General features: G+C 45.0%; 1 protein-coding gene across 2 annotated transcripts in view; it reads right to left on the minus strand.

Moving 5' to 3' along the window:
* The window catches only part of LOC146782982 (phosphatidylinositol 4,5-bisphosphate 3-kinase catalytic subunit alpha isoform-like), a 247,975-nt gene that overhangs the window by 161,176 nt on the left and 73,663 nt on the right, over positions 1-13,136 (minus strand). Inside the window, exon 5 of one of the 2 annotated variants that reach the window (XM_085639316.1) lies at positions 2,689-2,739. The exons of the other annotated variant lie outside the window; for it this stretch is intronic. Coding sequence (XP_085495442.1) covers positions 2,689-2,739 — 51 coding nt within the window. The remainder of the gene's footprint in view (positions 1-2,688; positions 2,740-13,136) is intronic. 2 annotated transcript variants of the gene reach the window in all.

Here is a 13,136-nt window from a genome sequence, read left to right on the forward strand (position 1 = left end):
TCATAGGAAGCCCTGCATCTGGATCCTAGAAAATGCCAAAGCACAGATTATAAACTTGAATTTGTAACTTTTGACAGGAAACAGCAAAAATAGACATTCAAAGAATATTCTTCCTATTTAATAAAATTCCAATTCATTGTTGAAGTTAAAGTGTAATAAGTATTTAGGAAAAGGAGCTTTTAGGAAGTTAACTTTCCCCTGCATGAAGCTCCCCAAGGCTAATTTGCATTACCCTGCTAGCATGTGCACAGCAAGTGCTTGACCTTAATAAGGAGTGAAAACTGGTATCCAGAGCAGAGCAATGGATTAGGCCTGGTGACCGGACAGACCAGGTATGGAGCATTTGATCCCTATCAGCTTAGTAAGGACAATTGGGATGGACCTAGGAACTTCATTAAAATGAAAGGGATAGAGGCGAGGACTGCCCTTTCATAGTTAGTGTAAGGTGAGACCTGAAGAAGGGAAAGCCGTTGTTCCCAATGCCCACACTAGCCAGGCTGGCTCTGAACCCAGTGGGAAATAAGCTACCCCAAAAACTGGTTTGGAGTGGACACAAGGGACGAAGCTACATATTTCCCTGGCCACACCTATGGGTGGACACAATACCTCTGTACAAGGAAAAAATGGTTTTCTCATCTTGGATTTTCGGAGTGAGGGGTATTTTGTGATTCTTTGCAGTAGGGCATAAAGTAACTGCTGCAAAACTGGGTAGGGTGGTCCCTGGGAACTTTTACCCTATTGGTTATGTAGGAGCCAGGAGTCACCCTACCCACTAGCTGGTACCAACCATAAATGTGACATTCCAATGCACCCTCCAGAGGGCACTTACTGTCTGTGACCTGAGAGAAGCCCGAAGGACTGGACCTGGCTCCTCGAGCAACAAGGAAAATAGGAGTGGACTCATAGGCTGACTTCCTGTGTGGCTACAGGGACACAGCAAGCTGCAAGAAGCCTGTTTCCTGAAGTGACCAATAGCAACTGGGCCTGGACTGGACCTTGCTAATGGCGTCTGCTGAAGTGTGTCCTGGCCATTACATGATGTCCTTGCGGTCCTGAGAGCTTTAGACATGACCTAGAGAGGCTGTTCTCGAAACCCTGATAAGTGAAAACTTAAAACATTTTTGGACTTTCAGCGCCTCAGGAGCCATCAGGGAGATATTGCAGCAAAGGCGCCAAATTTCAATGCACCCTCCTCAGATAACATTTTTAGATTTAACCTGCTGGAGAATTCCGAGCTCCATAACAAGACTAAGTAGGAAAAATCCTTGACTGGGATAAACCTGGTTGGTGTAACAGAACCACTATCCATCACGGATCGCATCTAGTTCCCAATCAACCGCTCCCATAAACAATTAATGGTGCTTAATGTTATCTGGTACTATATTTACTTAAAACGTCAAAAATACATATAGCTTCTGATAGGATTTTTGGCATTTTGCAGTCATTTTTGTTATTAAGTTTTACTATATTTTTTTTATTTGGTTTGGGGATTTTTATTTTTGGGTGTTTTGACCTTTTTATTGTTTTGGTACTGTACATATACATTACGCATTGCCCCAAGTTAAGCTTGTCTGTTCTGTATCATAGCTATCAGAGGGATGAGCTCGGTTTAATTTAGTGACTTTGGGGTTCAAGTTAGTTTCATTACTCCCTGAGCAATCGCTCACCCAAATAAAAAAAATCTTTCTTACATTCACTTACAATGAAAGGTATTGTATCAAAATCCCTTTCCACCACGACTGATTACTTTGTATACTTCTGTATTGGTTAAGATTTGCGGCCAAAGAGGATTTGAACTGCAGAGGTTTGCAGACATCCAAAACAATACAAAGGAACATCATGCTAGTTCTGGTGGTAGCTACACTGGAAGGCGACAGTGTCTTGTAATTGGAAAGTGCATTTACAGAAACCAAGGAGGCATGCCTATTGGTTTAGGGTTAGGTGTGAACAAAGAGTGCACAAGTCCAAGGGCGCATAGGGCTCCCAATTGATAAGGAAGGTAACTTGACCGGTTGCTAATTATCAACCAGGTTGCCAAGCTAACACACAAAGCAGGTAAGTGAAGAAGAAAAACTATATTTATAGCAGGGAGGACTCTGCTTGCAGGACAGAGTCACCACTCTTCTCACTGCACTGGTAGCAGCTGATCTTTCAGCATCCTGTCTTTATCTCTGGTGAGGGGGTACGATAGGCTTAAGCAGGTAATCAAGAACATCTGTAGCTACTGAGTTCACTTCTTGGGCAACCCATTCTAAACTGGTTTTGATAGGTAAAGCATGCTTCAGGGCTCTAGTCCGTGACTCTGGACTAAGTGTTTGTGGGCTTTCACATGGGCAAGGCCAGTAGCAGGGCCATCGGATGTTCAGTGGGCTTAGTACTGGTCAAAAGAAAGTGGGTAGCCTGCAGCTCCACATACAGGAGATACCAAGAGCAACAGAGATGAGACAGGTCTGATTTTAAAAGATGATTGAGGTGGTGAGCAGCTCTTATATCGCAAATGCCAGGCAGGTGGGTAGCTGCACACAGCCCTTCAATGCCCAGCGCATATCACAGATTACATCGTCATCCACTCAGTTTGGGCCACTCTACAAAAGAAGTCAGGAAATGTCATTGTCCACAATGTGTTGTAATAGTCAATGCATTGTAATAGTCAATGCATTGCAATGGCCAATGGCTGTGTGTACATACCTTCCTTTGGGCCGCCCTGGCTGGAACAGTGTTGATTCCCTCCAGACAGTTCTTGAAACAAAGGGAGAAAATGGATAATGAAGTGGGGCACGGGATTGTTCTATGTTTAGAGCGCTCATCCTCAATCTTGCAAACACCATTCCTGATATCAAAATGATTACAAACAGTAGCCCTAATAAGAGGTGCACCAGCAAGGTTCGCGAAGCATAAACCTGTAGCTCTCTCACGACAGTGGTGACTGCCCATGATGCCTGTGAACATTACTTTTACTAAAAACAAAAGAGGCTCCCTTGAGACACATAAGGAAGTGGACTTCTTCTTCGGATGCACCTGGCGTACTTCAAAAACAACAATAAGCTGCCACCATCCAAGGCTAGGTCAGAGGGTACCAAGGGGCATGCAACAGTCTCCATTACACCACCGGAGACAACATGGAGGCACACAGCACTGGCAGACTAACCATCAATGCTACACTACCATTGGAGCCAATAATGCCCGCGGTGTGTGCCACATAGCTTCAGGAGCCTCACCGCTTGCATCCGCGGTTGTTTAGGAGAGTGGGTCTGCGGACTCTTTGCTCTAATGCAGAGGAAACGCTTCTGACAGACTTTCTGCAAGAGGTTGATCACAATTTCACCTTGGATCTGCTCTGCATTTCACATTCTAATATGATGGTATTGAGTTACTTCTTACTAGCTATTGATTGTTTAGTCTTTATTACCTTAGCTAATAAATAACAGCATTAATAACTTAATGAAAAGCTTTTGGGCTCTGCTGCCCATGTGAAGTGGCGTGTCAGTGTATGTCACTTATGCACATTTCAAATTATACTGTACTACACGCCAACACTTCTGCATTGATCACGCTCCCGGATCAGCCCAACCATGGCAGGGGTGTCTCATTTCCCAGCAGTCTATCAGTTTGGACTGGGGCCTGTCCTGCAATCTGCCGAACTTGCAATATCCTTTTAATGTACAGTATAAGGGATTTTATTTCTTATTATATTTAATTACTCCATCACCCTTCCCATATATTGCTAAAATCCTTGGTGTCTTGCTTGTTCTTGTATAGTGAGACAACAATAAAAGCAGAAAGGAAATATTTATGACAGCATGATTGGTTTTTTCACGCTAAAGGTCACTGCAGGAATAATAGAATTTCTCATGTTTCTACACAATCCAAGCCACAGGATTTTTAAACCTAATTAACATTAAACTGATTTAAATGTCTATTTGCTAAATTTACTAACTGCTTTCTGATGTGTTCAATTTCTCAGTACAGATTTTGCTTTTATTCTCCTACAATAAGAGTGTATGACCCCTTTTTGTGACCTGTGTGGACAACGAAAACTGCTGGTGCCACTGTGTCTCCCCTGTTCAGCAGTGACAAGATGTGTGAGCTTGCTTTAGAGGAGATGTTAGAATTCCCCATTGACATACTGTTAGATTGAATCAGTTTGTTTAAAATGTTTAACTACCAAGACTTGCAATGTGCACTCTATATTTAACTTTGTCTGCAGATATCTATTGTTGCTACTGAAAAAACTTTTAATAAAAAGAAAATAAAAAATGACAATTATCCAACAAAAAAGTGATGAATGGAAACTTGATTTAATCTTAGCCACTAGAAATAGCCTGGGCACATTCCATATGTGTTTTTTTTTAGCTTGACTATGCCATTACTGGAAGAGAATTAACAATTTGCAAATCAGCTTTGGTCCTTATATACTCAGAACAGTCCTGTGCAAACTCCTAGGCCATGTACACTCTGAACGGCCACGCATGCAACCTCAAATCGGTTGGTCCCAATCTGCAGTAGCAATTAGACGATGGACTGGAACGCGGCCCGGAGAACCAGGGAAAAATTGGGACTACTTGCAAATAAAGGGGAGGAATTAAGGAAGAAGTAAAGGAGAGTTTATGGAGGGTTATGCAAGAGGTTATGTAGAATGTGCACCTACCCACAAAAAACAAGAGCCACCACTAATGACACACTGCACTTCTAAAGTTACTACAGCCAAATATTACCCACAACAGTAGTAAATGTACTACAGCTCATATCTGGAGTATGTCCAGCACCAAACATGGTGAAGCATGCTATTGCGACACCCTCCTATAGAAATTAATAGAAGAAGGGGCTTAAAACAAAACTCCCTAGGAAATAATGTTCAATTATTTAAACTACTTAAAAATATATTCAATTGAGTGTTCAAAAATATCTAAAAAGAAAAAGAAAATTGTTTAATTTTAAGATATTTGTATAACCTTTGTTGAATTTAAAACTGAATGGGAGAGCTCCCTAAACTAAAGTATAGAGAAAAGTAAACAAATATTCAATAAACTTGGAAAAATGTTACATTATAATGTAAATTATTTTTATATATTCGTTTTAAATGCAATAGAAAATTAAAAAAATGCTACAGCACTATTAGGGTAGTTCTGAAATATGGGATTAATTTAAATATATTCAATAATGAACATTTTTCAGAAGTTTACATTTAAAAAAATCCCAACTATAGTAAGACAAATATATTTTTGTATTATGTATTAATTATTGAAAGTGATGTAAGGAATTTAGTGCAATTTACTTACATTTTAATACAAAGTAATGTTACATTCGTTTTTAAATTCACAAAAGCTTATTAAAATATTTAAAAATGTAATAACATTTTATTTTAGATTTTTTTCTAAACATTCTATTTAATTTGTAAATATCTTTTTATAAAGTCAAAATAAAATAATTAATTTTATCATTATTTCATATGGGGTTCTTTTTAAGTCCTTGCCTCCACTATTTTCTATGGGGTGGGTGGGTGTAGCAGTATCACTGTTTGACCATGTGTAGTCCTAGACTACTACTGCACCTTTTTGGCTGATGTAATTTACACTCGTAAATTTGTCTCCAACCCCTAGTTCAGGGGATGGAGAGGGACAACTCTGTACTTTAATAGCTTTACACTCAGAAATGGTGACTAGCCAAAAGTAGTAAAGTTACCCAAAAGTGTCAGAGCAAACTTACATGTAGGGTACATTTTTCACATGTGTAAGGTAACTTTGTGAACAGCCCTGAATGTGTTTAAGAACAAGTTGTGTGATATTTCAAGGAAACTGTCAGACCCAATTTATGGGGCCACAGGGTAGGCAGGCTACTGGGGCCCTACCACTGCGATTGCGGTCTATTGCCACTGGTTCATGGGGAGCAGCCGCCGATGACTCTGCAACGAGGCTAAGTTCACCCTTTCCGCAATGGACTCTCGGATCACTAGGGTGAGCGGTCAAAGGCTTCTCATAGAGATAGTGTGGAGACAGGAGCTCAGTCGACCGACAGAGACAATAACGGAATGTTTAACTCACTGCTCATCTTTAGTATAAAAATAAATTACCTAAATTTCTCAGCGAAAGAAAATGCCGCACAGTTCAACAGAGTTACAATTACAGGGTGACTATAATTCCATCTACAATCGCCATGAAGGCGCTACACTCTCTCTGCTGCCATCTCCTCTGCCCAGCAGTTCTACATTTCACGATCACCATATGTAGAGTTGGTGTAGAAATTATTACGGCACAGGTGCAGTTCACCATGGATTACCCCACTGGCTAGGGGCGTAAATCACTTCAATGGCTTTCGCAGACTCAAGTCCACCTGGGCAAAAGTTTATATAGCAGACTCCTCTGTGGGCAAAGTCTCTCATTCCATTCACGGCTAAGCACTGTTCATCTGCTCGGTGGCGGAGAAACTCTGGTGGGCAAGTTCTGCGTAACTGCTCCTACAGCGGACACTTCGTTGATGAGGCGTCCTATACCATATGCAGGTAAAGGCTCGTACAGTAGGTTTAGTCTCTGTGTGGAGACTTCAGCCGGTGTACATCTTTGGCAATTGGGCGTACGCATCAGCAGCGGGTGGCAGCAGCACCAGTTTCTCAGGATGGCAGAAGACACATTGATGCCTTGCTCTTGCAAGTTTTGGTGCAGTTCACAAAAAGGGAACAGTGTGGGATACTGGGGACCCCTCACAACATGTGTCACTTATGGCACCACTACTCCTCTAAGTTTCCTCGGTGTTTCTCATGCTGGGAATATATTCGACTTCTCCTTCAGAATAGTCTGTCTTAGATGCTTCTGTATCAACCTACGTTTTTTCTTGAGAATAAAGGACATTTTTCATCCTTCTTGGGTGTTTTCTGATCCTTTCTCAGATTAGAAGGTCTCCGTATTGTCCTCATTTGCTCCCTTGAGATTTTTTTCATGCAAAGGTCTCTGGAATCCATCACGACTCCAATATTAGGATTCTACCATCGTGGACCCAAGAGGCGCTCCACGGGGGGTCATGGGAGCTCCTGCGTTTTTCCAAGTTTACTAGTAAACACTATCACACAGACTGCAAAACTTGCTTGACTTATCACTCCAGTCCTGGTGTTCACACTACCCTAGCGATGCATTCTGGTCTGCATGGTTCCTTCCTTTCTCAAACCGTGCCCCAATCATATCCTGGAGGCGGAGTTCCATTTCTCACCATGGTTCCTATTACTCCAGTTTCCCCATCTCCCTTATTCTGGCCGCGTCTTTCCCTCTCGAAGCCCCAGTGCATCATTCCCTCGGGAGGTGGAAGTCTGAAGTCCCACCTTTCGAACGGATTGCCCCTGCACCTGGGCTCCTCTCCTCAGCTGTTACCCATATCCCCCCCTCTCAGCTCAGCATTCTCGCAACCATCTTACTGATGAGACTGCGTGAACATCGCTTTGCGCTTTAAAGCCCGTTCCTAGTTAGAATGATTAGATTATTTCAATGTTTCATTGTTCCTTGATTTCCCAGCTCCCGTCTTGGAGCCATTGCTCGTCTTGTCCTAGTCTTGTTATCTAATGCTGGTCTTATTTAGTTTCTGTGCAGAATCCTTGCCTGGTATTGCAGAGTTCCTTGTTCTGCTTGTATCCCACCGACCATCACTCCTCATGTTCGCCTTTTCTAGTTTGCTGTGTATTTCTGGCTTCTCCAAATAGTTAGTTTGGTTGGTCTGCTCTGGTCTTCCTGCAGTCGGTCATGCTTTCCCCATTCCTGGTTCCTTCGACTGCAGTTCTGCCTTTCCTAGTCCTTGTTTCTGCATCATGTATCATTCCCCATTCTCCGGTTCTCCGAGGAGAGTCCTGCCGTTCCTGTGCCCCACCTGTGGATTCTGTTCCCTGGTTCTGTTCCCTGGGTCCTCTCTTGTTGTTGTGTTCTAGCCTTAGTTTATGTTACCGCAGGGTGCCAGTGAGCGCTGAGGCTTGCGGACTCGTACACAGGGCTTCATTTCCCGCTCTTCTCCCACAGGAGCGGTGGGGCGGCTCCCACGGCTCTGAAAATAACTGCTTCTTGCCTTAATGTGACCTCTTTTCAGTTACAAACACATCATTTCCCATGGAGCATGCAAACCATCATTTATGGTGGGCTGTCTACTGTTCTTGTGTTTAGTAGTCCCTACTCCCTCTCCATTGTTTCATGTACCGAATATGTGTTGTGTTTCTAATTTGACCTTCTGAAGACATTATCCAGTTTCTGTCCAGAATTCAGGTCCCAGTCCGCTCTCGCCTGCTCAAGTCCAGCTTTCTTCCTGTCCTTCTCCTGTCAGTTTCCAGGTGCTCGTTTGTATACGCTAAACCCTTCCTTGTCCCTGCAGAGAGCAAGCTTCCCTTTCCTTCTTCTTTCAGTTTCCAGGTGCTCTTTTGTATACGCTAAACCCTTCCTTGTCCCTGCAGAGAGCAAGCTTCCTTTTCCTTCTTCTTTCAGTTTCCAGGTGCTCTTTTGTATACGCTAAACCCTTCCTTGTCCCTGCAGAGAGCAAGCTTCCCTTTCCTTCTTCTTTCAGTTTCCAGGTGCTCTTTTGTATACGCTAAACCCTTCCTTGTCCCTGCAGAAAGCAAGCTTCCTTTTCCTTCTTCTTTCAGTTTCCAGGTGCTCTTTTGTATACGCTAAACCCTTCCTTGTCCCTGCAGAAAGCAAGCTTCCTTTTCCTTCTTCTTTCAGTTTCCAGGTGCTCTTTTGTATACGCTAAACCCTTCCTTGTCCCTGCAGAAAGCAAGCTTCCCTTTCCTTCTTCTTTCAGTTTCCAGGTGCTCTTTTGTATACGCTAAACCCTTCCTTGTCCCTGCAGAAAGCAAGCTTCCCTTTCCTTCTTCTTTCAGTTTCCAGGTGCTCTTTTGTATACGCTAAACCCTTCCTTGTCCCTGCAGAAAGCAAGCTTCCCTTTCCTTCTTCTTTCAGTTTCCAGGTGCTCTTTTGTATACGCTAAACCCTTCCTTGTCCCTGCAGAGAGCAAGCTTCCCTTTCCTTCTTCTTTCAGTTTCCAGGTGCTCTTTTGTATACGCTAAACCCTTCCTTGTCCCTGCAGAGAGCAAGCTTCCTTTTCCTTCTTCTTTCAGTTTCCAGGTGCTCTTTTGTATACGCTAAACCCTTCCTTGTCCCTGCAGAAAGCAAGCTTCCTTTTGGTTCTTCGCGTCTTGGGCTCAGCAGGGGTCGGTCACCCAGATACAAAATGTGCGCATGGGTCACCACTTGAAGCCGACTCGACATCTTAGCAGGACACAAACCGATCAAAAACTACCGAGTGCATTTACAGCCCAAAAAAGAGTCTATTAGGAGTAAAATGCTGTCCTCGTGCCGAGTGGGTAAAATTCCATTCAGAAGTTTTAGCTGCGACACAGCGAGCATGCACACGGGACTGAAGAATAGGAAATGCTGTTTTTAGACCACTCCAAACACTTCAATTTCCCCTCGACTGATCGGAGTATGTGTGCAGGGGGATGCGAGTCAGGAGACTGTCAAGTTTCTGGAAGATTCGCCGCACTGTCATGAGAGGGTCATGAACTCCGGGACACACCGAGAGTAGAAACACAGAATCAATGCAATGAAACTGAGCTGGACGCAGCGACACAATATCACAACCCTCGGTGTGTTTCAATACAACGAAAGATACTATGTCAACATGGAGGATCGCGAGGTTTCACCATAAACTGGTGTCTTTGTATACCTCTGTACTGGTTAATGCTTACGACACGAGGGGTTTGCAGGAATGTCAAGTTATTAGAAAACTAAAAAAAAACTATTTTCTAAACCAGGGGTCTCCATTCTTTGCTGTAGTGAGGGCTACTTCTGTTTACTTAAAAGCATCCTGGCTCCTGCCTAATATATGGACGTTAGATGAGGGTACATAAGAGCAAGTGACGTAAGCACCCCCTTCCTAGAGTTCCCCAGTTCTGCTTCAGTGAGCACAGGGCATTAATGCCACATGAGATCTAAAGCAATTTTAACTTGTGGGTCCCCAAGGACCAGGTGTGCCCCTTGTTTATGAATCGCGCAAGAGGTGAGCATTTATTTGAGACTTGTGCTCTCATTCTCATACAATGCGTAAGAGGGCGCTGTTCTCATGTTGAGGGTGAGCGCACAAAGCATCATTAGCAGTGATACATTTGGCGTGGTTCATGCAGACTTTATAGATATCTAAATAAAACATATATGGGCTGTAACCGGCACACTATACAGCTCTCAGACAATATTGACACACAAATTAACACATGAAAAGATTGCTTTAAGATGCTAGGCACTCTTTAGACCATGAGTACTCACAAACTTTCTCTGGGGGGGGGGGGATTTACAGTGTGGTTTGTGGCCGAGGGCCGCACCGGTGGGGGCAGGGTCAGTGGGGGAGGGGGGTGGGGCTAGAGGGGTAAAAAAAAACGATCTCCCTCGCTCTGTCTTCCTCTTTCTCCCTCCCTCTATCTCCCTCCCTCTGTCTCCCTCTCTCTCTCTCTTCCTCTCTCTCCCTCTGTCTCCCTCCCTCTGTCTCCCTCTCTCTGTCTCCCTCTCCCTCCCTCTATCTCCTTCCCTCTGTCTCCCTCTGGCTCTCTCCCTCCCTCTGTCTCCCTCTGTCTGTCTCCCTCTGTCTCCCTCCCTCGGTCTGTCTCCTTCTGTCTGTCTCCCGCTCTGTCTCCCTCTGTCTCCCTCCCTCTCTGTCTCCCTCTCTCTCTCAGTCTCCCTCTCTCTCAGTCTCCCTCTCTCTCAGTCTCCCTCTCTGTGTCTCCCTCTCTGTGTCTCTCTCTCCCTGTCTCCCTCCCTCTCTCTCCCTCTTTCTGTCTCCCTCCTTCTGTCTCCCTCCTGCTGTCTCCCTCCTGCTGTCTCCCTACCTCTGTCTCTCTCTTTCTTCCTCTGTCTGTCTCCCTCTGTCTGTCTCTCTTCCTCTGTCTCCCTCCCTCTTACTATGTCTCTCCCTCTTGCTGTCTCCCTCTTACTGTCTCCCTCCCTCTTTCTCCCTCCGTCTGTCTTCCTCTGTCTGTCTCCCTCTCTCTGTCTTCCTCTGTCTGTCTCCCTCTCTCTGTCTCCCTCTCTCTGTCTCCCTCCCTCTGTCTCCCTCCATCGTACTGTCTCCCTCCCTCTTACTGTCTCCATCGTACTGTCTCCCTCCCTCTTTCTCCCTCCCTCCGTCTCTGTCTCCCTCTTTCTGTCTCCCTCTGTCTGTCTCCCTCGGTCTGTCTCCCTTGGTCTCCCCCTGACTCTCTCCCTCTGCCTCCCTCTGTCTCCCTCTCTCTCTGTCTCCCTCTCCCTCCCTCTCTCTCCCCCCTCTCCGTCTCTGTCTCTCTGCCTCTCTGTCTCTGCCCGTCTCTGCATCTATCTATCTGTCCCTGTCTCTATCTGTCCCTGTTTCCGTCTGTCCCTGTCTCTGTCTCCCTCCATCTCCCTCTCTGTCACTCTGCCTCTCTGTCACTGTCTGTCTCTGCCTGTCTCTGAATCTATCTGTCTGTCCATGTCTCTGCCTCTATCTGTCTCTGTCTGTCCCTGTCTCTGTCTCTGTCTCAATCTCTGTCTCTGTCTCAATCTCTGTCTGTCTCTATCTCTGCCTCTGTCTCTGTCTGCCTCTATCAGTCTCTGCCTCTATCAGTCTCTGCCTCTATCAGTCTCTGCCTCTATCTGTCCCTGCCTCTATCTGTCCCTGCCTCTATCTGTCCCTGCCTCTCTCTCTGTCTCTCTCTCTCTGGCTCTATCGCGGTCTGTCTCTACCTCTATCTGTCTCTACCTCTATCTGTCTCTGCCAGTCTGACCCTGTCCCTGTCTCTGCCTCTATCTGTCTCTGCCTCTGTCTCTATATGTCTGTCTCTGCCTCTATCTGTCTTTGTGCCTCTATCTGTCTCTCTGCCTCTATCCGTCTCTCTGCCTCTATCCGTCTCTCTGTCTCTATCCGTCTCTCGGCCTCTATCCGTCTCTCGGCCTCTATCCGTCTCTCTGCCTCTATCTGTCTCTCTGCCTCTATCTGTCTCTCTGCCTCTATCTGTCTCTCTGCCTCTATCTGTCTCTCTGCCTCTATCTCACTCTCTGCCTCTATCTGTCTCTGTCAAACAGGAAGCTTCCCAAGCTTACAGCTGACATTTAAAGGGCCTTTTGAGAAGCTTTCCAAAGGTGCCCTGACGTCAAAGAGGCCGGCAGTAAACACAGAAGATGGCTGCAGGAGCATACTAGTGAATGCCTATTTAATACGTATTCAGTACGTATGCTTCTGCAGTCATCTTCTGTGTATACTGCCGGCAGTGGAAACTGCAAGGCAAGGTCCGCGGGCCGCCAACGAAAGAAAGGAAGGAGAGGAATAAATAAAAGGGAAGTAGAGGGAGAAAGGAAAGGAAATGTGTGGGGAAAAAAGGAAACAAAGGAAGCAAAAGACAATGACAGAAGCAAGTACAGAGAGGAAGAACAAATTAGAGGAAGAAGGAAAGGAAGGAAATGATTAAATGAAAATGTTTCACTATTCTGGCTGTGCACAGTTTCATGTAAAGTTACCATTCGCTGCACCATTTTGTGTTTAGCCGCCATTTTGAATCATGCCACTGACTGCTTATTGTCACCTGGTAAAGTAGGTGGTGGAAAGTTTCATTTATCCAAGGTTAGGTCTTACTCTGCTAATGAACGCACTGTCTTATTAGCGCATACCTTTCCCACTAGAAAGAGGTTTTCTCCCACTAGTCTAGCAGCAGGCACTGCCTGGATGACCTTGGCTAAGAGATACAGTGTGCCTGGCCTCAGAATCAAGACTAATCTTACAGTACTTCTTTGTGTTAGCCGCACCTGCTCGGAAAGTTCCATTAGGGGCTGGTCTATCCTGGTGCTGAAAATGTACATAATGTACCGCTATGTTTGCTGAAGTCAGTCCTCTCTGCAGCACCCCTAAGCGACTGGGCAGACGGGGCTCCACTCGAGTGTATCGGAATAAACATATACTTGGTTTGTATTCTCTACTGTCTGACCGATTCTTCATTTGTATGGAAGGCTGAGAGGTGGTAGTGAGTGACCCGGGTGGCTCTAATCGGGTCACTTCCTTCAGAAGAGAGAATGCCAGTGAAAGAGGAAACAATGCAAAAAGAGAAAAGAGTTAAGTGGGGGTGAGCAAGAGAAAGGAAGGGATAGAGAAAGGTGGGGTGAGAGCATGAGGAA

The sequence above is a fragment of the Triturus cristatus genome, chromosome 12 (genome assembly GCF_964204655.1).
Source record: "Triturus cristatus chromosome 12, aTriCri1.1, whole genome shotgun sequence".
In the NCBI taxonomy this organism is placed as follows: domain Eukaryota; kingdom Metazoa; phylum Chordata; class Amphibia; order Caudata; family Salamandridae; genus Triturus; species Triturus cristatus.